This window comes from Cricetulus griseus, chromosome 5 (assembly GCF_003668045.3).
Source record: "Cricetulus griseus strain 17A/GY chromosome 5, alternate assembly CriGri-PICRH-1.0, whole genome shotgun sequence".
NCBI classification, from domain to species: Eukaryota; Metazoa; Chordata; class Mammalia; order Rodentia; family Cricetidae; genus Cricetulus; species Cricetulus griseus.
This window is the reverse complement of record NC_048598.1, coordinates 40,850,618-40,877,948: the sequence shown is the minus strand read 5'-3', so window position 1 is coordinate 40,877,948 and position 27,331 is coordinate 40,850,618. Positions and strand designations below refer to the sequence as shown.

At 38.5% G+C, this 27,331-nt stretch overlaps 1 protein-coding gene across 1 annotated transcript in view; it reads right to left on the bottom strand.

Annotated features, from left to right (window-relative positions):
- The window catches only part of Hmcn1 (hemicentin 1), a 439,469-nt gene that overhangs the window by 114,847 nt on the left and 297,291 nt on the right, over positions 1-27,331 (bottom strand). Inside the window, exons 41-52 of the mRNA XM_027417405.2 lie at positions 26,279-26,454; positions 18,981-19,077; positions 13,923-14,045; positions 13,073-13,234; positions 10,955-11,236; positions 9,155-9,322; positions 7,049-7,162; positions 6,170-6,256; positions 4,808-4,999; positions 3,595-3,768; positions 1,478-1,591; positions 1,026-1,171 (exon numbers count right to left, since the gene is read on the bottom strand). Of these exons, the coding sequence (XP_027273206.1) occupies positions 1,026-1,171; positions 1,478-1,591; positions 3,595-3,768; positions 4,808-4,999; positions 6,170-6,256; positions 7,049-7,162; positions 9,155-9,322; positions 10,955-11,236; positions 13,073-13,234; positions 13,923-14,045; positions 18,981-19,077; positions 26,279-26,454 (1,835 nt within the window). The remainder of the gene's footprint in view (positions 1-1,025; positions 1,172-1,477; positions 1,592-3,594; positions 3,769-4,807; positions 5,000-6,169; positions 6,257-7,048; positions 7,163-9,154; positions 9,323-10,954; positions 11,237-13,072; positions 13,235-13,922; positions 14,046-18,980; positions 19,078-26,278; positions 26,455-27,331) is intronic.

Below are 27,331 nucleotides of genomic sequence, written 5' to 3'. Positions count from 1 at the left end.
TGGGAATTCTGCATTTGCCTTTGGCAATGGCTTCCAGATGATGCATGCTTATTTTATATGAAAAGACACCCCCCACCTGCTGATAAAGCAGAATCCATCTGGAATTTGAACGAAAAACACAAAGCCACATCTTTCTTGCCTCTAAGTCATACTATGACTTAACCTTCTGCAACTGGAATTTAACTGACCATTTGGTTGATTATGTGTAAAACAGGATAAAGAGCAGATTAGCTGTTTCCCATCTGTGTTTAGTAGTGTTAACAGCAACTACAAATTCTCTTTTGGCCTCCGAGCATCAATCAGCACATGTGTGCTCATAGCACGTGAGAAAGAATAGGAATTGAGTGAAGAATAGTGAATGTGGTTTGAAACTTACATCATAAACAGAAGGATCTGATTTGTTTTTAATGTAAGAGTGATTTTTCAAAACAATTTTAATTCAAATACAATTGTATTACTTCTCCTATTACTATTTTTACCTCCAACCCCTACCATATCTGTCCCTTCACTTTCAAGCTGAATTTTTATTTAGTATTTCTTGCTGCCCTAGGGTAATCATAGTGAGCCTTTATATCTTTTAATTTTCTTGTATTTTTAGGATATCAAAAATGTTATCTTTTGTAAAAGAGTTAAAGTTGTTTAGAGAAAGGTCTGAATAAATTTAGTCCTCATTTAGGACCATGCATGTGTTTCTTCTCTATAACAATTTACTTATTTGGGTAAAACACTGTTCCTCTAATTCTCCAGTGGGAGAGTAGCCAGATCTTCACAGTCAAGTGCTAATATACACAAAACCAATCTTACTTATCACAAAGTAAGTGGAACAATACTGGAGTTACTGAACATGGGTATTTTTCATTTTATTTATTTTTTAAGCAGTTTCAGATTTGAGGAGCGTGGGAATGACAGCTTTTAATATTACAGTGGTTGGTGCCAATCTCTCAATCACCCCTGCCTGTTTCTTTCTAAATTGGTATTTAAATCTTTCAGAAATAATCAACAAACAAAATGTAGTTGTGACTGGCCTGTCCATCCTTGTACCAGCGGAGAGAGGCAGAAGGAATGGCATAAGCTTCACACTCCAAAGTCAAGCTGTTATTCACCCTGATCTTCACTTCTTTAGGGGAAAGGCCAGGGCCCAAAAGGTCCCCTTTCTTGATGATGGGTGGAACTGCCAAAACAAACATTTGAGAGTTAAGCACTGGTTGTTTTAAATACACAATCTACCAGACAAATCACAATGAGTAGCAATTAACATGGTCTCAAGGAGATCAGGGACATTTCTTCACAGTCCTTCCATGAAAGACCTCACATCTGCAAGCAACTGAAGGTATAGACATGACACTTAATGCAACCTCCATCCTTGATGAGGCAAGCTATATAAGCAAGGGTCTTTAACGGTCAATATTAACAATTAGGAAAAATAAGTTAGACATCTTCAGGAAGAGGTGAGATAAAGCTTTCTTTTGGAACTTACTGTAAACTTTCACTTCATAGTGTTTTATCATCTCCCCAGCTTCATTAGTGGCCACACATGAATATCTTCCAGCATTGTCTTCTTGTGCATTCAGTATCTGCAGGGTGCGGCCTCCTGAAACATTAAGGAACACATAAGAAGTAAGTGAGGAATGTACAAACTGCTAAGACTTTATTTTTTTGTAAACATTGCTTCTTTCTCTTTCTCTTTCTCTTTTCTCCTCCTCTTCCTTTCTTCTTCCTTTTTAGATTTTTTTTTTTTGAGATAGGATTTCTCTGTGTAGCCCAGGCTGTTCTGGAACTTTCTCTGTATACCAGACTGGCTTCGAACTCAGAGATCCACCTGCCTCTGCCTTCCAAGGGCATGGGATTAAAGATGTGTACCACCACCACCTGGCTAAGCATTGCTTCTTATGAATATCAACTTAGTGGTAGATATTTGATGTAAAATAGTCCACAATACACATGGGGCCTACAGAGTAGCTGAGAGGGTCTCTAAGTCTCTATTGTTTTCTGTGTGGCAATGGCTCATACTTGCTCTGATACTTCCATGCCTCTTTATATCACTCCAGATAGGGACTTTATTTCAGTTCACACTTTCCAATTAGTTCGTTGAGAGTTTGCAGTTTTGTACAATGTCTTCAGATCACACTCAACTCCTCCACAGCTCTTCCCTAGTCCACATACATTCCTTATCCACCTAACTTTGTCTCTTTAAAAGAAAATCACAAAAACATTGAAGACAAATTTGTGCTAACTAAAATAGTTTTAGGTGTGTTCTCTTCTAACTGGACTGTGATTGACTCACCAGGGACAAAACCTGTGCAAACCCAAATCAGAACAAGTTTCAACAGAGAGAGGTAGCTATCAGCTCTCCCTACCCTCTACTCATAGAGCAATTGACAATTATTAGCATGGAAAAGGGAAGCTACATATTCTCTGTTTCATACTTTCATAAGAAGGTCCCCACCTTTGTTACTGCCTTCTTCTAATCGACCTGGCCTATCAGAGATTATTTTTGCTAAAACCCAGTTTTGAATATGGTACCTTTCTCCCCCCCCTCAAAAAATGTCAATAGGGGCTGAAGAGATGGCTTATCTTTTCCAAAGTTCCTGAGTTCAATTCCCAGAACCCACGTTGGGTGGCTCACATCTGCCTGTAACTTCAGTTCTAGGGGATTCAATGCGTTCTTCAGGCATCCACACACATGTATATGCATGCCTTCCAAGACACAGATGCATAAACAAATATAAAATGAATCTTTAAAAAACTGTCACTAGTTCTCAACTGTTCGGTGTGTGAAGTTAAACAATGAAGGGATCCAAACAACACTCCGCTTTCCTTTCTGACTGTCTTTAGGCTCCCCCACAATGCTTCCTGGTAAGTAGTGACTGCAGCTGGCCATGCTACTCCCACTTGCCTTTTGTTCACTAGTCATCCTGGTGGATCTGAAAACTCTCCCAACTTAACACCAACCAACTAAATTCTAGAACTTAAAAAAAAAAATCAAGCCCATATTCTGGCTAGGCAGTGAACATTTTTCTGAACCGCTTGAGTCCACAATGACCATATTGTCTTCCGAATTTTTATAAAACTTGTCACTACCCCATTTTTCATAACCCCTCTTCATTTATTATGCCTGGTTGTTTTCAACTTCATGGCGATAGTAAGTTTTCTCCATTATCAGTCTTCCACATAAGATTAAATGTCTTAAAGACAATAATTACAGTTTTTAGTTCTTTCTATTTTCACACATATTGCCAAGTATTAAAGAGGAATAAACTCAGTCTTCATATTAACTCTTTCAAGGCTAAATTCTATCAAAATGAGTTTCTATCCCTTGTGGCATTCCACATTACAATATATATTAGCAATTAGTGACACTGTAGCATTTCTTTGCTTCAGTTTTTTTTTTTTGTGTGTGTGTCTTTCAAGTAATAATTTTAGGGTATTTTAAATTTTAAGATATATACAAAAAGCATAGATAGTAAGATATCAATATACTGTCATAGAATGAAAGCACAGGCACTTTTTTTGAAAACTAACACATGACTGTTCTTTTCTATAATAGCACATGGTTAGCAAATGCATCTTGGTTAGCTGAGGTTAACTAATTACCTGGAAGAATTCGGATATTTCGATTGGATTCTAAAGGCGCTCCATCCTTGAACCAGGTGATGGTAGCTGGAGGATAGGAATATGCCTCACAGACCAGAGAAGTGGGGCTGTTAAGGATGACAATGACATCTTCAGGGCTGCCTTCACTGTCTACACCAGCGATTGTTGGAGATACTGGGAAGATTTAAAGTTTTATTAACGGAACATTCTTAGAAATTTTTCTAGGCATGTATTCCCAAATTGCCATTGTGCTTATCTTTCTAATCCCAGTTTTTAAGAGTTACAAAATAGTTAATCATTATTATTCTGTATAAAACCAGTGAAAAATGTCACAGGGTAAAGGAGGAAGGTGACATATACAAAAGAGATAATAACATACTGTGGTAAGTGTAACACAAATCTTCCAGGTCTGACTTCTCATTCATATGTATCTTTCTGTATAAAACTATGTCAGTTCTGCCTATAGAATTCTTTAGGCTTGTATATGATTACTCTTTATATCTGCTACTACTTGATGTTACTTATTTGATGAGTTTCACAACAACTGCTGTTCTGGTGGATCTTTCTTACATATATTCATATATACATGTGGTCCATTTAGATTGTGACCTCTCCTTGAGGTTCTTGTTCTATGTGGAATATGAGAGAATTTGTACATATGAAAGTATGCATATGCTCTCCCAGTTATATGAAGTAAATACAAAAATAATTGAAAAAACTCAATATCTGTATATTTACATACAGGTCAGCTGAGTAGTGCAAGTTTTTATGCATCCATCATCAAATGTAATACATTTTGGTGGTACATGTTAAATTTGAAAGACTAAGTAGAGACTTAGAATCCATTTCAACAAAATGCTTGAGACATAAATATAACTTGGATGCTGTAAGAAACCAATGTTGATTCATTAATATATACAGATGTTTAAACACACAAATTGCATATTTAAATGTCTATCTTCATCCTTTTTATTCCTTGCACAAAACACTATGCCCAGAACATAGTTTATTCCATAGCAACGAAAGAATGAAATAAAAATATCCTGCATACATGAGTGCTGGTATCCTTTACATAATGAAATTCCATGAAACACACACACACACACACACACACACACACACACAGAGAGAGAGAGAGAGAGAGAGAGAGAGAGAGAGAGAGAGAGAGAGAGAAAGCTTATATTTCAAGATTTGAAACGAAGACCACACCTACCAAACACATTGAGACTGAAACTTTTGCTTTTGTCACCAGCTGTATTAGAGGCCAAGCATGTGTATCGTCCTGTTTGTGACACTTGAGCATTGGTGATCTGAAGAAAACGGCCATCAGACATCATGTGGTGGACTTCATCTTCTTGGAGCAGTTGTCCATCTTTGTGCCATGTAATCTTTGGCACAGGGTTCCCTGTTAAGGAAAGGCCATTTTTTTAGGGCAACTCAATATCACAAATCTGCAAATGGCCAGCATCCAAAGAAGGCATTGCACATATTTGCTTTCTATTGCATGTCTCACTTATAAAACAATGAAGTGGCTATTCTTTCTGAAATAGTGTGAAGAATGAAACCTTAATGTAGCAGTGATTACACTGTGGTGCAAAAGACGTACAAGATAGAAATCTTTTCAAATGTAGGTTAGCTTTTATCTGTGAATGACTCTAAACATTTAGAGTAGATGTTTCAGTTCCTATAATTAACTATCTTCAGAGCAAATTGCACTTTAAAAGAATGGAGCACATGCTGTGATAAAAATATTATGAATTCTTTACTATTCATATTAAACCCCTTTTTATTCTTTGAGAGGAAATGGTAGAAAAGTAAAGCATTTAATTCAACAAACATTTTGTGTTATATTGTGATTCTTACCAAGAATTTAGATACTTAACTAAAATAGTTATTTGTTCAATACTTGTAGCCAGTGGAAAACACTTTAGAAAGTTATAAATGGAGACGTGTGTTAAATATTATTGAAAATTATTCAGATGACTTCTTGTCATTTAAAAACTACAAAAGCAAGTCATGTCAACAAAGATGACTTGTTGACTTTTTTAGAATTTTTTTAGAATAGACTTTTAAAACCAGAGTTTTCAAAGAGAATGATATAAAGTTTAGACAAAGACAGGGAGGGGAAGGGAAAGATGCAGGGCAGGAGTGAAACTAGACACCCTTTTCTTGACACATGATAAAACTGTTCTCTGACGACATAGTTAATTACCCCACTGCTTCTACCAAAGATATTTCATTGACTAGGAAAAAATATTTTGCTTCTCTCCCTCTTTCCCTCTCTCCCTCCCTTCCTTCTTTCATTCAATGTGTTTTTGTTTGTTTATTTTTATCTTCATTGAATCTGTAAGGTTTCCTATTGCCCTCCACCCAGGCACAGGACACCACCATTCAATTTCTAATGCCTATTCTAGTGGCTACACTTTCCCCAGGGGATTAAGACACTCCACTCCCCACCACACACACACACACACACACACACACACACACACACACACACACACACACACACTTTGCAGGCAATGATGATCATCATGTACAACAAGAACCAGAACTGAAAGAACTGTCTCCTAACCTGTTGCTTCACAAGTCAATGTAACACTCTGTTTCTCTTTAATCTTCACATCTTCCAACGTATTTTCACCCACAATATGAGGAGGAACTAAAATAAATACACAAAAGCATAACCAAAGTAAGTTTTCACTTGTGCTATAAAATTGTTATAAATCCAGTTTTAACAAATGAAATTATAATTTAAATCATAAATATGAATAAAATGTGGGATGATTATATGTAATGGTTAATTTGACATTATCTCTAATCCTGTGGAAAAGGAGTTGCAAAGAAGGACTGTGTGAATTAGGCTGGGCTATGGACAAGTCTGTGGAGGATTGTGTTAATTAGGTTAACTGAAGTGGAAGGACCCAACCCCTCTGGGTGGCCCTACTCCCTGGGTTTGACTTCTGGACTCTGTAAGAGAGGAGAAAACCAGCTGAGTCTGTACAGATAGGCATTTAATCTCTTTTTATTCTTGTTTGTGCATGTAAACAGTTTCAACTTTCTGATGCCTTGATTTCCCCAAAGTGGTGGCTGTGGTCTAAAATACATCCTTTCTCCCCTAAGTTACTTTGGGTTACTTTATCACAGTGACATCAATTAAACTAAGAATGTATCCAAAAACTAACCAGTAAGCCCTCTCACTTTAAGCAAGTCATATCAAGACTTAGAACATCTCTTAGCAGTTGTGAACTGGCACAACAAGGCAGTTTTGCAGTTGAATCCGACTCATTTCCTCCAAATAATTGTAATGCTGAAACATTGCCAAGAATCATAGTCTGGGGGCCAAAGACCACATAGGTATAAATTCCAGCTGTGAATAAATTTGAACTCTGTGTCCAGAATGCATCGAGGCCAAGTGGATTTTCCTTTTGGATACTGCAAAATACACAAGTACCTAATACTGAAAGTCCAAACATTTTCCTCTCTTCACCAGCTGCATTCCTTACAATACAAGTATACTGGCCAGCATCTTCTGGTCTGGTCTGCATCAACCGCAGCATCCTGCCTCCTGGAAAAGCAAAGCACCAGATGACTTAAAGATAAATACCGTTCTGGGTGACATCAGGTGAGAAATGAAGTCTCGCAGAGAGGATAACACACTGTCGAATATGAAGTTACAAAGGTAGAAGGTAGGAATGGCAGGAGTTTGTCCAATGAAATAGGTGTGGGAAATAACGACAGGTGAAGCTGCATAAGGTTTGGCCAGATTCTGTGTGCCCTTGGTGTTATGCTAGGGAGTTTAGTGTTTGCTGAGGGTGAAGGAAGGTGTTACATGCATAAAATAAGGTCACATTCTGATTGGTGATTTCACAAGAGGGTGCTGACTGCAAAATGAGGCTGAATGATCAAAGGGAGATGCCAACAAGAGGACTAGATTGCTGGACTCAGATTTGGGTGACACTGATCTAAAAGGAGATAAAACCATGAAGATGTACTGTCTGGCAGCTATCAGGTTAGCTTCTTGGAAATCCTGGCATCATGAATGACAGTTTTATGGGGTCACCTCAGGCATGTGTGCAATGCTGCCTGGGCTTCTTTCCATATTTTGAATTTCTGGGTTTTCCTTGAAGAGGAAATGCACAAAGACTGAGACATGCTGAAAGATGGAATTTGGAGGGAAATGTCCTTTAAGGACAAAAATAGAGGAGTCAGCACATAAGACGAAGCAAAGCCTTTTGAAAAGAAACTGATACACTTGAAGTAGAGGCCTCCGGATGACTTGTGAAAAATCTTTGGTGAAAAAAAAAGTTACTGCTCAGATTTATACATAATTTTTAGGTAAGCATGTTTTTGCCTAGCACCTTGGATTTGTACTAAAAATTCTAATGGATACACATAAAATTCTCACTTAATACTCACCTGAATCTGCCTGAGGAGCTACCATCTGCTTTCAGTTACAGGCACTGCTTGTCCAACCAGCAACTTCCCCACCCTCGATTCACCGGAAGGTGAGTTTAGCAATATCTTATTTGAGAAAAGCAAAGCTGACCAATTGAACTGAGTTTTGTTTTCCCCAGCAAAACAGAGGTCAACAACATAAACAGGGTTTTCCTTTTAAAACACTTATGTAAATTTGGAAAGGAGTCACCCACTCTTCGTGGCTAGCTCAGATTAGTGAGACCAGTATAGGGACATTGAAGTGATAGAACTTTTATGAGTCATTACTGGGTCTACAATCCTCAGTCAACTAAGTCACGTCTTTCTTTTCTCCTCCCTTCCTGGACCTCTCACATAATCTGGTGAAAACCTGAAATAAGTTAAGACAGCAATTTATATTTATATCAAGATACCCCTTGTTTCTACCAGATTTTTGTGGCAGTTAACTGTTCATGGCAGACAACTCTATGACAACCGCCACCAAAGCCCTGCTTGCAGACGAGCCTCAGGAGGATTAAGTCTTAAGGAAACAGAAGTGTGCAGCAGAGTAGCAGTGAGCTATGTCATTCATCTGCTTCTCATTTATCCATCGCACAAAACACATCCAGATTGCAAAGCTGAACGAGTCCTTTGGCAGTCATAAGGTGAAATACTTTTAATGTGCTGTGCTTAGGGATCTCCAGCTGCTGGTCAATCAAAACAAAACTAAATAGAACCAAAACACCACTCCTGTAAATGTGTAAGAGCCAGCCGACCGCACTCTGCCATGCTGTTTTCATTTCTGCCATCTTTGATGCTATCACATTTAATAAATTCAGATTTTCCAGAGCAGAAACTACTTTTAAAAAAAGAAATGAAGATAATTTTGAGACAAGAAGATAATGTGCTCAGGCTTTTGGTAGCCAGACTGTAAAAAAACTTTGACACTACTCTCCACTTCGTCAGGACATGGATACAGAGTCCTAGGAAATGCAAAGCATAGCAAGACACGGGAAGGATTCAGGGATTTTCCTAAAATAAGACTGAGTATTGGGTGTTTTTGCAAGCACTGTGTTTGTTAATAGCTTAACGTGATATAAACTCACTTTGGTTTAATAAAAGCCACAGGACAAATTGTGAATACCTGAGAGAATTTTCACGGAACTTCCGAGGCTGATAGGCCAGCCATCTTTAAGCCAGGTTATGGAAGGCAGGGGGATGCCAGAGGCTTCACAAGTCAGGGATACGGAACTCTTTTCCACCACACTGATGTTCTCAGGTACTCCTTGGTTCCCTATGATGCTTGGAGGGGCTGTAAGATAAAACCGAAGTGACAGGAAATAGAAAAGAAGGCAGCCAATATATAATCCTCAACAGCTTATTTCCAATAGGAGCCTTACATTTTCTAATTAGTAGTAATCAAAACAAGCAATTATAATAATGCTACCTCTGAAAATAAAAATGTATGTCACTGCTTTCCAATTTGATCACTTTGACTTTGATATTCCATTAATGGTGAACTAGTCCTATTTTCTGACAGATTTATAATATAAATTCACAATCTTCTTATAGACAGGCTTCTGTAAAAATTGTTGTAATCTTAAAAATTAAATGAATTTAACAAAAGATACTTAATATTAATATTCTTTCTTTTTTATCCCATTCCCTTCATCTTTGGCATACACACTGGCTACAAAACATAAGAGATTAACACTGAGCTTCAATAATTTCTTTTTTGTTTCTTATGAGACAGAGTTTCATTTTGTAACTTATGTGAATCTGGAACTCCCTATTGAATGAGGCTGGCTTTGAACTCATAATCCTCCCAATTTAGCCTCAAGAGTTCTGGGATCATAGTCATCCAGCAGCAGACCTAGATTTACTCATTAATGATGAGTAATTCAAACTGCAAAATTTGTGTCTATTGAAATTCCCATTGCTTCTGTAGATTTAAAATTATACATCAAATTGCAAGCATACAAATAGTTGACTTTGACCTTATCGATGTCTGGTCTCTTCCTGCCCAAAATTTATACTTTATTCATTAGGATCTTAAATCTGACTTTAATACAACTCATATCCAAGAGATATTGAGCAGCAAACTTTAAAATAGTCTTCCTTAAGACTTGATCTTGAAAATTGTATTATTAAAGAATTTAGCCTGATGTGGTTGTGCATGCCTTTACTCCCAGCACTAGTGAGGTGGGAGAGGTTGACTTATGTCAGCCTCATCTACATAGTGCATTCTAGACCAGTTGATTACACAGTAAGAGCTCATCTTAATTTTTTTTCTACTTTGTTATAGGCATCCTGAAAAGAACACTCTATGTGTTTGTCTCAGCAAGTAGCATGAAATCAGGTGTAGACAGTTAAATGATGAGACTAGGGAAGTAGTAAGGATGTAGAAAGGGGTGGGTTCTGTGAAAAACACTGTCATGCCACTCACAATCTCACACTAGCTGTGGTTACCTCCACAAGAACTATGCATGATCAAGCTAGTCAAAATTCATGTACAGACAAGGGAGGTAACTCCAGGCCATACGCCTTATTGAGGAGGTACTGGCAGTCAATAGCTGCTGGGGAAAGGGGAATCCTTCTTCTTGGAAGGTGTGGCCAGTAGAAGCTTCCCAGTGCTTTAAGGTCCTATACCATGTACACATGGGCAGCACCATTTGGAATTAGTAATATATCAAAAAGAAAAACAAAGAAAGTTAGGAGGGACAGGTGTTGGGGGAGATTCAAGTAGAGATGGAGGGAAAATGGGTGATGGGGATGTGTAAATGGTCATATTTTCCTACACTTATTCATGGAATTTTCAAATAATTAAAACTAAACAACAGATGGGATATAAATAGAATACTTCCAGGTCTGAGGTCTATGCTCCCAGGATACTGGATCATATCATCCTGTGAACAGATCTGCTGATTCCCTAATCTCTACTTACCATGAACACTTAAGTCGAATCTTTTGTCAGTCATTCCTGCTACATTCACAGCAACACACACATAACGGCCTGTGTCAGATACATGAACGTTCTTCAGCTGAAGGATGCGACCCTCATCCAGTATTTCCACTCCCTTTCCCTTGGTCAAGGGGCGGCCATCTTTCATCCAGGTCACTGTTGGCTGAGGAATACCCTGCGCCTCGCATTCCAAGGAAATACTCTTCCCACGGATGACAATACTTTCAGGGCTGTGACTGCCGCTGTTGGCTATTGATGGTCGAACTTTGGGGAAAAATACATAATGAGAAACAATACTGGAAATGCTTGCTTCACTTCCAATAGTAAAATTCCAATAGGAATTTTCACCTTGAACTTCTGATCATTTTGTTTCTACTTTTAAAAAACTGTGATAACAAGGTATGTACCACCTCACCCAGATGTGGTTAGGGGATGAAAGACAGGGCTTTGTGCATGCTAGGTAAACATAATCAAATGAGTTACATCCTCAGTCCCAAGATAAATACAATATCATGTCAATATATCAGCTTCTAAACAAGACTCAAAATAACAGACTACATTACTATGTAATAAATTTCAGCACACTGAGAGGTGGAATTCTTCTGTTTCTAAGTGGGTTGGTATCTAAAAGAAAGCTATTGACCCAGGAGGAGACAAATGCTATATTCACTCATTTTTGAGAAATAATATAGTAATTGAACTTATCTATTATAGTTGCAATTTACAGAAGTTTCCAAGTACTACAACGGATATGATAGCTTAGGACTTCTTAACTTATTTCACTAGTGATTCCTTTTCACCTGAAAGAGCTTTACATGACACTGGAAGTATAGGCACATAAAACAGGGATTCATGTCAAACAGTTACAGATAATAAATCATAAAGAAAATTATTTAGCATGCATATCATTTTACTGCTTACTAAAGACAAAGGCAAATCTTTATACTAATGATATAGACACTCATGCTTATTTTTACATAATTCAAGCCTTTATTGTTTAAAGAAAGGCACTATGGGGGCTGGGCTCTCTTGATATAAAGCAAAATATTAGCACCTTTCCCTTTCTTGCCTTGAGTTTGGATTTGGTGTCACAGATGCAACAACCATGAACACCATGAAGGAAGGGCTAGAAAATCACAGAGCCTCTCTGTCTTGTTAGGAATGATGAGGTGACCTTTTCCAGAGACCAACTGCTAGCCTTGGAAGTCTCCTCATGTGAAGAAGTAAACCACTAGCTAAGCCAATGGTAGCCAGTCATTCTGTTTCCCTGAATTTCCTAATAGATACTGATTGTAAGAATTAGAAAGGAGGCCAGGTTGCACTTATATGTGTGTGGAAAGGAAAATAGACCAGTGTCAGTAAACCTGTGTTCTAGGACAGTTCTACCACACATAAGCCATGTGACCTTGTTCAACCATGGAAATGTTTGTGAGTTTGAATTCCCATATGTGCATGACAGAGGCAACATTCTCCCTCCTATGGAGATGCGCATAAAGATCAAGTAACATAATGAATTATTTCAAGCACTCTAAAAGCTTGCACAGGTTATAGTCTAAAACTAAAATATTCTATGTTTTTAAAATATACTCTAGGGCTGGGGCTATAGTTCAGTTGGTGAGGAGAACTGGCCTAGCATATATGAGGCATGTTTGCTAGCACATGCTTGTAATCCCACCAGATGAAAGAGGATAAGAAGCTAAAGGTCATTCAGCTATGTGCCAAGTTTGAGGCTAGCCTGGGCTACATGAGAACCTATCAAAACCAACTAACAATCAAAACAAAAACACCACCAGCAACAAAACCTATAAAGTATAATCCCCTCTCTTCCCTTTCTACACATTTCTTGCACTCAGCATATTGCAACCACCTTGATGTATATGTTACTGGTGGGATGACAGGGATGAACAGCAGTATTGCTGAGTAAATAATTGCCTGAAGGAAGTAATTGCTCTCTGATTATGTCAGCACAATTTATACCACATGACAGGTATAGCTGTACTACTGTGAATGAACCTTTCAGATCCAAAGATAAATGGAAAGTAAATATAGGAATCTTTAGAAGAAAATCATGCCTAGAGATTGTGGAGGTCAATAACTTACTGTACACTTGAAGATTATAATCTTTCTTTGCAATTCCAGCCACATTGGATGCCATACATGTGTAGAGTCCTGCATCAGCTTTCTCGGCGACTGAAATTTGTAACCGTCTGCCTCCAGATAAAATTCGAACTCGTCCCGCAGAGTCAGCCAACACCAGAGAGTCTGCAATAAAAATCCAAATAGCAGAATTTGAGGCAAAAATATGTAGATTTTATATACATTCCTAGATAAGAACTTATTTATTTACTTACTAGTTTAAATATCTAAAAGGCAGACAATCCTGTGAAATAATCCTTTTCTTGTGGACAAAATGAAGAACCAGAGGAAATACAGTTTTCAATGGTCTATCTTATGCTTACTGGGCATGGATAGATATTTTCTAATGAAAACCTACTCAACTACAGACTTTAATCCTAAAATATGTTGCAAAACTGTTTACTTTAAAAATAATTTTAAGGACATTTGTAAAGAAAATAATTCTTTGAATGGTAGACTTGATTATAAATGTTTCATAATTCATTTGATAAGAAGCAAGTACATAGTGCAGAAAAGTGATTTTTCTGGTAACCAGTTAGTCCAAATATGATCTTCAGTGAGATAATACTGAAGTTTTACATGCTGAGAATTAATACAAAGCAATTTTGCTGTCTAGCAATGAGCATGAAAACCCTTAGAAAGGTTTGTGTTGTTAATTTTTTGTTTCTTTTACAAATCAACATGTTAGCTAAACAAAAGTTTCATTCTATCATATCCATCTATCTACCTATCCATTCATCTATCATCTATCTACCTATCTATCTATAGATCTATCTATCATCTATCATTTCAACTTTTTGGAATGTAAACTGACCTTTCTTCTTCCAAGTAAGATTTGGGGGTGGAATTCCACTTGATTCACACAGCAGAGTGATGAGATTCCCCTCAATGGCAGTAAGTTGCACAAGCTCATCAGATCCATAAATGTTGGGTGGTACTGAAAGGAAAGCAAAGGTATCGATTCTATAATTTTTGTGTCACATAGCTTCCCTAACACTTTACACATAGTAGAAAGGGCTTCTACCCAAAATGATGTAAGAGAACAGCACATAATGTTGAATGTTACCGCTGAAGAATACAATCAATTCCTAATAACAGACCTTCCCACTGACACAGACATTTTCTACAATTGATGTACTCAGAATAGCACTGTTTATTATAGATATCTAGACATCGGTATAAGAGTGTTAATACCTACAAATGTAAAGTTAACTCAGACATCAATGCACAGTCAGCTTTGATATTTCAGATGCTGGATAGAAGTAGAGTACAATAGGCATATAATGTCAAGTAAAGATCAAGACAAAGGGCTTCACCCAAGAGATAGACATTCACTTATTCTAGACTGCACACCTTGTCCTTTATTGGTCTGCAGAATTTGACTGGAACCCTCCAAGTCAGTCTTGATTATTAAGATTTTCTCAAATGGGTTGTAGCCTAAAGACATTGGCTAAACTGCCCCCTCTCCTCCAGGATGGCAGATACTCATTCTTCCAAGTTCCTGAGAGTTGAGTGGTCATAGAACCTTTTCATGCCCCACTAAAGCTTCAGTCTTATTCAACCACCTCTGTACAAACAATTCTATTCTTCTGAAGCTCATGAGACCAATTCATTTCATTTTATTACATCTGTGAATCTGCCATTCATGTGGTCATTGACTGGCTACTGAACTTGCTTTAATTCTTCCTCTTCATGCCAAGTTCACCCATCATTCTGTAGAAAGGCAGTAGCCACATGAATAACCAGTCTAAATACCATTGGTTCAGTTCTTCAGTCTGCTCTTCCTTTGCTCCATCAGAGACTGTACAATGGCCTTTATATCATCTAGAAATTCCTTCCTATATGTTTCTTCCTATAAATTCAGCCATGATTTGATGACTGCTCCATTCTTCCTTTCTCACTCAAGTAGTCCCAATCCTCAATTCTCATCCTAATTGAATCTTGAATCTTTTCACCTCTCAAATGTCCTCATATTCAGCTGTTTTTTTGTTTATTGATCTCTCTGCATCTTAGATTTTATCATCAATAATTTCAATGTCTCACTTGCCAATAGTCTTGATTGTCTGACTCTTCGCCCTTCTTATCTAGCAATACTGGCATCACGTATCCAACAGTCAATGAGCTGCACAACAGAAAATGACACAACCACAGACTGACACTTCTCTAAGCTCATAGTTTCCACTTTCAGCTCTCTCCTCAGCTACTCCTAGTGGCTTCCAGGAATATAAGTAGTTATAAATCTAATGAAGACTCTATCTAGACCTTACAGTAAATTGATTCTTCACAGGTCACATACAATGCTCAAGAAGTACTGCCAAGCTTGATTTTTCCAGAATTGAACACAACAGCCTTTGTTCCTTCTCTAAGAGAATCACCACCATCCACGAGCCCAGCTGACTGAGCCTCTGCTCATCTTGATTCATTTTCTTAAACACATCTAGAGTAGAACTGATTTCTTTGAAAATACGTATTTCAGCACCGAGGCTCTTCTTTGAAACTCTTCAATGTGTTATCCAACACTTAGAATACACTGATGGAATGAAGTTTTCTCATTTATTTATTCCCATTGCCCTTCTACCACACGTTTCCTCACCTTCCACTGTAACATACTAGTCCATAGTGAGCAATGTTGAGTTCACTGACTGCGATAGTGCACTTTAGTCCTTTGTATTGTTTTCATCCTGTTCAACATTAGTCCCTACTCATGCTTATGGTCTCAATTATATGGCACATAAACCCATATACATTTCTGTCTAACCTAAAATAGACATTTCATTTAAATTTAACTATTTAGAGCTTTCTAACCCAGAGTTTTCATATTCCTCATGAGCCATTATGCTACACACGGAATAGTGATAGAACAGAGGAAAGAATGCATATTTTTCAAGTGATCCTATCTCTAACATCTCAAATTTCTCACTTATCATTCATTATTATATTTATTGCACTCTTCTTTCCATTGTTAAACCTCTTCTTTCAAAGGCATTTGTTTATAAATTTGTAAAGGACACCTTAAAGTTTATGTCTAGTGACTTTTCTGCAATATATAACACTATCCATTAACTATTCCATCTATCTATGCACCGCTTATTCATTGCCCATTTTATTTTTCCTGGGACATCACTGTTCTTAGTTTCCATGCCATCATTTTTGTAAACATAATTTTTTATTGATTCTTTGGGAACTTTGCATCATACACCCCAATTCCATTCATTTCCCAGTCCCTCTGTATCCACCCTCACCCTGTAGTATCCTCTCCCAAAGGAAAATTTAAAAAGAAGTAAAAATAAAACTAGAAAATACAAGTAAAAATTAGATAAAAATCAAACAAAAAATACTTTGCTCCTCTGTCTTTCCCGCCTCTCCATCACCTCTTCATTCATCTTAGTGACCTTGGGAGCTGCACTGTGTCATGCAGTAGATCCTTTTTTCCTAGCAGCTTTACTTACAAATATCCATTGTGCAATGTGTAGTTGGTCAGATTCGAGGCCTCTGGCTTCTGGAACACCATCAATACTGGACTCTCATCTATCTCCTCTTGGATATCCTACTGTTGCCTGGAGTTATGCAGATCCTGCTGCTATGGTTTTATAAGACGAGTGCCTTCACATGCTCCAGCAGGTCATAGAGGGGGTAGATGCTGGGGTATGCCAATTCAAAACCCTGGATATATGCCCGGGTGGTAGCTGAGTTGATCAATCCAGCCCACTGGGACCACCCCCCTCAGGCAAGGGGCAGAGCCATGCCCATGGCTGGGGCAGCTTTTCTATGAGGGGCAGGACAAGTTCTTCAGTGCTGGGTGTCATGGGGCTACTATCCCAGGGCCAGTGAGGGGCAGGGTCAGCTCTATGCCATCACTTTTTTTTTTTGGATTTCTCTTTTTCTTTTTTTAAAATCAATGTTTATTTTACATTTTAATCCCAGTTCCTGCTCTCTCCTCTCCTCCTGCTCCCCCACTGCCCCCTCCTCCAATCTGCTCCACAGAGAGGGTAAGACCTCCCCTAGGAAATCTTCTAAGTCTGTCCCATCATCTAGTTGAGGTAGGACCAAGGCACCTCTCCACCCCCACACCCCTGTGTCTAGGCTGGGCAAGGTATCTCTCCACAGAGAATGGGCTCCACTAAGTCAGTTTGTGCATTAGTGTTGGATCTTGGACCCACTGCCATTGGCTTCATATATTTTCCCAGTCACACCATTGTCACCTATATTAAGGGAATCTAGTTTGGCCTTATTATGGCATCACTTTTAATAAGTTTTCCTCCAGTCTGTTTGACTACTGCTTCTCAGTTTCCCACATAGGGTTCCCTTTTCTATCCCCATATTCATACAGTGCTCTTGGTAGCCATTCTGTATAACACTCTAGTGTACACATTTATTTTATTTATATTTATTTATTTATTTATTTATTTATTTATTTATTTAGTTTTTCGAGACAGGGTTTCTCTGTGTAGCTTTGGAGCCTATCCTGGCACTCACTCTGGAGACCAGGCTGGCCTCAAACTCACAGAGATCTGCCTGTCTCTGCCTCCTGAGTGCTGGGATTAAAGGCGTGCACCACCAACACCCGGCTATGTACACAGTTCTTTTATATCTTAAAGGAATCTCAGCTTCTATTTAATATGGTTATGACTCTAATTTTTTTCATTTGACTGTGTGGAGGATAACTTTACATTTTTGGTCCATAGATATCTCAAACGCTTCAAGTCTCCACCTCACTTATTTTGTTAAGCATCTCACGGGCTTTTCTACTGCACATGCATCATCTTTTGTTCATGTCTACCTTGACCTCCCTCCTACCTTCTCTTGCCCTCTCTCTTATTTCCTTCACCCCAGCCCTCTTCTCCTCCCTAATGAACCTTCCTCCTTCTACTTTCACATTTTCTGTTGGCTTTGGTTTTGGTTTCCACATCTGAGAGAAAGTATATAACATGGGTCTCTCTTCTCATTTCACTTTCCAGTTGCTCTGACTCCTAATTTCCCATCTGTAGCCAACCCCTTAACCTTTACTTTATAAGCTTTCAGCTCAGTGTCTTGTATAAATTGACAGATATGAGAATATTTTTCTCATTTCAAAGACTTGAAGAATAAAAGGAAGGTGAAATGGAGAGGGAGAAAGAACAGAAAGAGCTAGGAGTAGAAACTGATGACGCATAATTCATATGTAGTAAATATAAATTTGCTATATGACAAATGGTATCCTTTAAATACAAGCTCATCTTTTTACAGAGTAAGAAATATCTTTTCTTATAACTTACTTCAATGATTATTAAAATAATTGTTTTTAACAAGCTATTTCTATGCATGTGTGCTTTTAAAATTAATTTGTCCATCAAAATTAAGAAAAAATCTTTCTCTGCTTTTTATTTTAAAAAATGTCAGTTTTCAAGTGAGTCAAATGTAAAATGTTGGAGATGAAAGTGTTTTTAAATAGTAGATAGTCACAGCCAAGGCATTGTTCATTATCTTAGTAATAAATGATAAATGTTTCAAGGATAATAAATCTCTGCTGCCTAACAGGGCATGAACATAATTTGCATATGTAACATGGCTTTTTCATTTATTCTCACTGGACAAACCATCACCAGTGTCTAGAGAAAGTACAATCAGTACAAGTCCTGGATGTAAAAGCTAACAGGGATGTTAGGCCAGAGAGGGGAATCATGCCACACTGAAGTGGCAATGATGAACAGGTTTAGGCTCAAGGCATCCATCCATCTATTATACTTTTAGGATCAATTCCTTGGATTGACACCTGGGAAACTGATCATTTCCATGTACACAGGACAATGAATGGTTACCACTTTAAAAACTGACACAGTAAAAGCAAACCATAGGCTAACTGCTTTGCTTGACAAACGCTCATTATACGTACCCCAGATGTTAACATTGTAGTTTTTCTCAGTTTTTCCAGCGACATTGGTTGCTTCACAGGTGTAACGACCAGTGTCTTGAACCTGAGCATCTTCAATCTGAAATAAAAAAAATAAAAGTTATGCTTGGAAACCAGCAAATCCCCCACCCTCCACCTTTCCTTTTTGCCCTCTTTTTTTTCCCTTCAATTTTGAGACAAATCCTCATTCTGTAGCCCATAGTAGCATGGAACTCACTAGGTCATTATTCAAGAAGGCCTGAGAGTCACATCAGTTCTTCCCTCTCAACCTCTCAAGTGCTGGGACTAATTACTGGCATGAGCCACCATCCTCAGCTAGAAAACTTGGGGCTGTACATCAATGCACATCATTGTCTCTTATTTTTATTTTTTATCCTATACATTTCTAAACATATAGAAGTGAATAAATTGTAAAATGAATGCCCATCACCAAGATCCAACATTTACCAAGACAAAACTATTCATCTACACCACATTCTACTTTAATCCAGTTTGTGCCAGTTGTTAAGCAATACAAAGATCTTCTAAGTAAAATTCAGATAAAAATAGCAAAAACAATAATCACGGTTTCTGATAAAAGCCATTCATCTTTTCTGTGAATGATCCTTATGTATTCAGAAACTAACTTAATAAGCTTGTGATTGGTTTGTTACATATGTTTCCTATACACTGGATCTGTAAGCTTCTTTAAATCAAGAATTATATTCAATTAGCCTCAATCATCCATTACACAGTTCAGTAGTTAGTAGGTAGTTGAGTATCAGTAAAATATTTTCATGCAAGTATATTCAGCACAAATCAGTAATCATTCATCATAACTTTACTCATCCAATATAATTTACATAATACAAAATTATATAATATAAATCTTTAGATTTTCTAGATTTATTTATTTTTATGTGTTTTGCTTGCATGTGTGTATGTGATCCACATGTGTGCCTGGATCAGCAGAGGCCAGAAGCGAGTGTCAGATCTCCTGGATCTAGAAGTACATATGGGTGTGAGATACCACATGGGTGCCTAGGATCCAAACCCAGGTCCTCTGGAAGAGCAACAAATGCTCTAAACCACTAAGCCACCTCTGTAAACCCTACACAAATCTTATACTGGGTTGAAGATGTAAACAGATACAAGGCACTATATAATTTCCCATAGTTTCTTGGTGCATATTTTAGTAAGCATATACGGCATATAAAAGTAAATTAATAAACAAGGTACAAAAGCAATACAAGATGAGAGATACAACACCCTGAATTGTCACTTACATATAAGCTTGCTACCAAGAGATTCTAAAGACTCAAAGAGGAAGTTCAATGAGAGTTCCTGTGATTGGTGGGAGTATTGGGCTTAGCCAGGGTACACAGCCAATAGACATGTCAATCAACTAACCTGAGTCAGGTGGAGTACTGAAGAGGTACTTAAAAACAAAACCTTCTTACTTTAAGGATAGGGAAATGTAACTTCATTTATTAGCTCTATGTGGCCAAAAATCACACAACTGATGGCAAACCTACTCATTTTTAGAACATAAAATGAGTAAGCATGGGCCTTACATTACAGTTTGAATTTTATGGGTCCTCCTCAGGTTTGCTTATGTCATGAATACTTGCTTTCCAATGCATGACATGATTTTGAGAAGCTATGGATCCCACAGAGGGAACAAAGCTGGTAGGTTCCTAGGAGCATGCTTGGAAGGTTGAACTCTAGCTCTGGGTCCTCCCCACCCCTGCTTCTGCACCTTCCTATGAATAGCTTCTAGCACATCTTCATGCCAAAAGTTCCTTCCTCACCATGAGGAGGAAGACTGAGACTCTCTGAAGCCACAAGTTGAAATATACCTCTAATCCTGTCAACTGTTTCTGTGAGATATTGTGGTCACTGTAACACAGTACTGTAACACAGTACTGTAACACAGTAAATCACAAACACCTATGTAGGCTCTTTGTCATGACTAAATGTGACCAAATGGCTCTTCAGCCTTTGGAAATGGACTGTATGAGAAATTTGGAAGAGACTGGGGATGTATGCAGAGAAACCTTAAATACTGTAAATATAAGTGTTATGGACGAGTCTGGTGGGATGTTGGAAGACGAGAATGCTAGGAGAACTGCAGATAGTAAAGACTTCACTTATGCCAGTCAAGATGGAACAAGTGCTTTATTGGGAACTGGATTAGAGGCTGTTTGTGTTACAGTTTGGCAGATAATGTGCTTACATCTTGCTTACATTTTGACAAATTTGAGTGACGCTGAATTTGAAAGTAATGGACTAATTAACTCTGCAAAAGAAATGATGAGACAGCAGAGTACTCAGGCCGTGGAATGAGTTAAATTTTTAAATATTATTTGCTGCTTTATAGTGTGTGTGTGTGTGTGTGTGTGTGTGTGTGTGTGTGTGTGTGTGTGTGTGTGTTTAGGTAAGAGAACAACTTGAGAGGGGTGGTGCTGGTTCTCTCCTTCCTCCAAGTGGGTTCAGTGACTGGACTCAGATTGTCAGGCTTGGTGGCATGTGGCTTACCTACTGAGCTATCTTACTGCCATCTATGGCAGTTTTTGGTCCAGTTTACAGTAAGAATTAGCAGCAAGAACTGGTCCAAAAAGACATGAAAATGTCTAGGTTAGCCCAGCAGTTCTCAACCTGTGGGTGGCAACTCCTTTGAGGGTCAGACAGCCCTTTGGCAGTCAGGGGTCACCTAAGACCATCATAAACACAGGTGTTTACATCAAGAGTCATAATGGTAGCAACAAAAATAATTTTATGGTTGAAGGGTCAGCACAGCATGAGGACCTGTATTAAAGGGTCACAGCATTAGGAAGGTTGAGAACCACTCACTAGTCTAGCCAGAAAAGAAGCTCAATCCCTTGGAAAACTGAGGACAAAATTGTTAAATACGTTAGTACATTTAAAGAAACTAAGTAATTTGTACTAGGGTAACACAAAGTGTGCCTTGACATTCATACAACAAGGACATCTGTTCAACAATGTTCATAGCAGCACTATTTGTAATAGCCAGAAACTGGAAGCAGCCTAGATGCTCCTCAACTGAAGAATGGATAGAGAAAATGTGGTACATTTACACAATGGAGTACTACTCAGCAGAAAAAAAACACAATGGAATCTTGAAATTTGCAGGCAAATGGATGGAACTAGAAGAAACCATTCTGAGCGAGGTAACCCAATCACAAGAAGACAAACATGGTATGTACTCACCCATATGTGGATTTTAGACATAGAATAAAGGATTACCAGCCTACAATCCACACTGCCAGAGAAGCTAGTAAACAAGGAGGACCCTAAGAGAGACATACGTGGTCCCCTGGAGAAGGGGAAAAGGACAAGATCTCCTGAGCAAATTGGGAGCACAGGAAGAGGGGGGAGAGAGCTAGGAGAATGAGAAGGGGAGAAGAGGAGGGGTGAGGAGGACATGAAGAAGCAGAAAGTTTGAGTCGGGGGAAGAGGAGAAGAAAACAAGAATGGAGATACCATAATAGAGGGAGACATTTTAGGTTTACAGAGAAATCAGGCACTAGGGAAATGTCTGGAGATCTACAAAGATGACACCAAGTAACAATCTAAGCAACAGAGGAGGGGCTACATTAAATGCCCTCCCCTGATTGATGACTAACTTATATCCCATCCTATAGTCTTCATCCATCAGCTGGAGGAAGTAGAAGCAGGCACCCACAGCTAAACACTGAACTGAACTGGAATCCAGTTGCAGAGAAGCATGAGTGATGGGCAAAGAGGTCCAGACCAGGCTGGTGAGACCCACAGAAACAGCTGACCTGAACACTGGGGAGCTCTTGGTCTCCAGACTGATAGCTGGGATACCAGCATGGGACTGATCCAGACCCCAGGAACATGGGTTTCAGTAAGGAAACCTCGGAAATCTATGGGACCTCCTGTTCAGTATTTATCCCTAGCATAGGTATGGACTTTGGGAGCCCATTCCACATAGAGGAATACTCCCTGAGCCAAGACAAATGGGGGTGGGCCTAGGCCCTATCCCAAAGGACACAATAGATTCTGATGACACCCTATGGAAGGCCTCATCCTTCAGGGGAGCAGAAAGGATATGTGATAGGCAGGGTTTTAGTTGGGGGGGGTGGTAGGGGAGGAGGGGAGGGAGAGGGAACTGGGATTGACACATAAAACAATCTTGTTTCTAATTCAAATAAAAAAACATTTGCAAAAAAAAGTGTGCCTTGGACTCATTTCAGAAATTTATAAGAATTTATAATCAAAGGTGCAAGTGGAGTTTTTCCTGTGCCAGTGGCCACTCTCAAATAACCACCCAGAACCTTAATATTGATTGTAAATGCTCAGCCGATAGGTCAGGCTTGTTACTAGCTAACTCTTACACTTTAAATTAATCCCTATTTCGTATCTATGCTCTGCCATGAGGCCCATGGCTTGTTAACTAATTTTCTACACACCTTCCTCTGTGTCTGCTGGTATCTCCTCTGACCCCACACTTCTTCATCCCGGCATCCTTAGTTTGATTGTGCTACCTATATTTCCTGCCTTTATTAATGAGAATAATACAGATTCACAGTGTACAAAAAGGATTATCCCACAGAACAAAGGCTTTAGCCTATAAAACTATAAACTCATTCAAAGATTTTCCTTCAAAAAGACAGTATTTTACTCTCACAGGGTTGCCTAAGGAAGTGCTTTCCCAGGCTCAACCCAGACACTAAAGGCTGCTGCAGCCATGGTCCAAGGTAGGGCTGGCTACTTGGTATTGTCCATTTGGTTCTGGTTTTGCAAGCACACAGAGGGTAAGAGTCACAGAGTCAAAAAAGCTTGCACGAAAGTTTTTGAGACAAGACTGAGAGATCAGGCAATGTTTAGCAAGCTTAGATTTCCTGTGGAAGGCTCCTTCCAGGGTGTTGCATGAAGCTACGAGATTGAAGTTGGTGTTACAATGGATACAGGTTTTTGGATATGCCAAGAGCATATTCGGAGGAAACGTGCAGGAAATGAATGTATCTAACCCAATGGATAGACTGCAAATGACTAGATCACAAGGGTGGGGTTTCCCAAGCCTGCTGGAGCTCATGTCATGAAACCATGTATCCCAGATGTTTGGCATAGAGCTAGAGGAGTTAATGTTTCTCTCTCCTGAATTTTATTCTTATTTTGTTCCATATTTTCTTATTATACCTCCATTCTTCTCTTTTAGAATTAGACTGTTTATTCCTCACCAGAAATTGGAAGTATGTCACTTAAAAAAAACTGATGGAAGGCTCTCAGATAAGAGATTATATTCTCTCCAGAAGACGCTTTGGATTCAGATTGTGAACAGTGTAAGAATTTAAGATCGGTGGGCTCCTGAAGTTAGACTAAATAGACCAACATGAGCTTTTTGAGGTCAAGCTCCTTTTCTGAATGTGTTTTCATCAGTTCCCCGGACCAGCCCTCAGTGCCAGGGTGTATGGTTGTATAATCTTTGTCAGGATATGTTTCTGTGACTCAGGATAAAGCAGTTTGTTCTAAATGTGTCCTTAAAGGCTATACCTGGCCCCAGGTGGCTCAATTTCTCTCTCATTTTTCACAACCTTTGTTATGTAATTCAGTGCCATTTACTGTGTCCTCTATGTCATGATAGGCTGAAATGTTTCAGAATGATATGCCCAAATCTTTTTTTTTTATTCTTTTTTACTTAGGTTATTCTGTCAAGTTATGTATTCATAGAAAGCAAAAGATAACTAATACACTGTAGAGCTCACAAAAAAGCTTTTTGAGTGGCAGGTTGGTAGACTGGAAAGCAGTGATGAACATTTAATGGGAGTGCCTATTATACTGTTAGCTAATAAAATGCTAAAATTCCACTATTTGATTTAGTCAAATATGTGCGAGAAAAATGCTGGGTATGTTCTTAAGATAGTATTAACTAGCCAGTTAGGGTTGGGCTCTGTTAAATGTTTCATTGTATGGGTCTTCTCTCTACTCCTGCCAATGGGACTTGTACATCCCAGGGTATCTGGCATGGGTTCATGGCAGAGATCAGACCTAAGGATTTATTCACCATTACCTAAAAAATGGAACACTTACACCCACTGAAATTTATGTTCATATAAATGCCTCCCTCTGTCATTTAGCCACAACTAAGCTTTGAGATTTTGCCAGGTACTTTCTAGAACATTGGGCTCTTCCTCTGAATGTGAGTTGTTCTTTTTCCCCTCTTTGTTGTGTATATAGCTCAGTTGCCTTCTCCATCTTTGTTTTGTTAGTGAGTCTGATCTTCCTTTTCCTTTCTCCATTCCGATTTCTATTACAATGCCATGATTCCCTAGCTTCCCAGCCCTTTTCTTTGGCATACATCTCCATGCTGTCTTGTTCATCCTGGTTCTTTCATCTTTGTTGGGAAATCTCTTCAGCTTGCTACCTTTCCCACATGCGGGCATTCATTCCCCTCCTAAATATTCTTTTTAGCTATTCTCCTCAATCAGGAAGCCATATGTAGGTAGAAACATAGATTTCAAAATTACACTCCCTGTGTTCTAATTCAATCTATGCCTTTTGGCAACTGGACATATTGCTTGGCTATTCTTTCACTTTCTCAATTGGGCTATTAGCAGAGTTTTACAAACACACATTGGGGTTAAGAACATTCAGACCCTTGGGTTCCTTCAGCCCAATTCCTTGGGCTTACTCCGCTGCCAGCTTGATTTCACTTGGATGAACCTTCTGTCAATGTTATTTCAGACATTCACTTTGTGAAGTAATCCATCTCCTCCAATATAACTTACTTGCTTCCCTTAATCAGGACTTTTGTTCCTCTCTGAGTTATAAAAGTAGGTTGTCTCCTAACTTTCTTCCATGCAAGCAGAGCCTTGCTTTTTGCTATCCTTCTCCAAATGCTCTGTACCACCCACTTTGTCATCAACCCAAATGGTCAGTAGTTCTGCATAGCTGGGATGAAGTCACATTTAACTTTTCATGGATTTATGTAAGACTACAAGATACTGAAAATATGAGGTGAGTCCTAATTTTTGTAGCCTTCTCCAGAGCACCTAAAATGGGTTGCTCCTTAGAGTATTTTTGTAACAGTTTTCTGAAGGTATGTTTTTGAGATTGCTTCTGGCTAAAGTATGAATGGATGACTAAATATTTATATCGTATTAGCATAAAATGTAAAACTACCAGCAGCGCCATTAAATGGTTTCTAGAATTTTATTAGAGGACACTAGGACATTTGTAAAAGATCAGCAAATTTAACAGATGTAACATGGAAACCATGTGCTTGGGAACTTGAGATGAATCTGCAGCCTTACCTTTAGTACACTTCCATTTCCAGAGATACTGAGGCCTGGTTTCTTCAGCAAAGGGCGGCCATCTTTTAACCACATCAGAGTAGGTGGGGGAACAGCATCACTTCGACAAATTAACTCCACAGCTTGGCTGATGAGGACAGAGACATTCTGCTCTTCTCCCATAATATTTGGTGGAACTAAGTGAAAGAAAAAGTTTTTTTCAGAATAAAACAGGCCAGTACACTATTAATGTCCACTAATCATCAAGATACCAGATATATGGTGAGGAACTATATTTTTGTTTTCTTTTTCCTTTGAGATGGAAGAACATAACCATTCTTGTAATGCTATTGGTTTTATTTTATTCAAAATCAATGTTAAATTACTGACTAATCCATTTCTATGAATCAGATATTCTACTCACTGATCTTTCATTTTAAAGAGCTTTTGCAACTCAACTAGATGGTACTCCTAGAGGTTTTCAAAACAACAAATCACCCATGAAGTATTTTTGAAACAATAATGAATTAAAAGAAAATATTATTTCAATATTTAACTGTATCTTTTGCAAAGGAAATAAGTTTCATAGTCATCAGGGCAGCATCTTTCAAAGTAGCAGGAAGAGAATGCAAAGATTGTCCTTCTAGCGCCCCACTTCACAGTGTGAAAATGAAAAGTAGGTGATGGGTAAGGGTTTAAAAGCACTACTGCTGGTGGAAAAGCTGAGAGTCTACTGACTTGTCATCTAGGGTTCTCTTCTGTGCCACACCAACTTTCTATGGCATGAAAGACTGTGTGTGGAGACTGACACCATAGAGAAGATGCTAAATCAGTGACCAGCTATATAGCACCTTCATAATTACATAAAAGAAGGAGTTCTGATGAAACTCAGCAGTGGGATTAAAACTAAAATCCCCGGCTCTCAGACTTGTCAGGTACTAAGATGTGTTCAGGCATAAGCTTAAAGAATTTCCTTCCCTTGAGTATTGAAAATAACTTTTCTCAAGTGGTGTAGGTGCAGCTTTGTCAAGAGTAGGCTCCATATTCCACCAAGGACTCATTCAGACCTGTGTA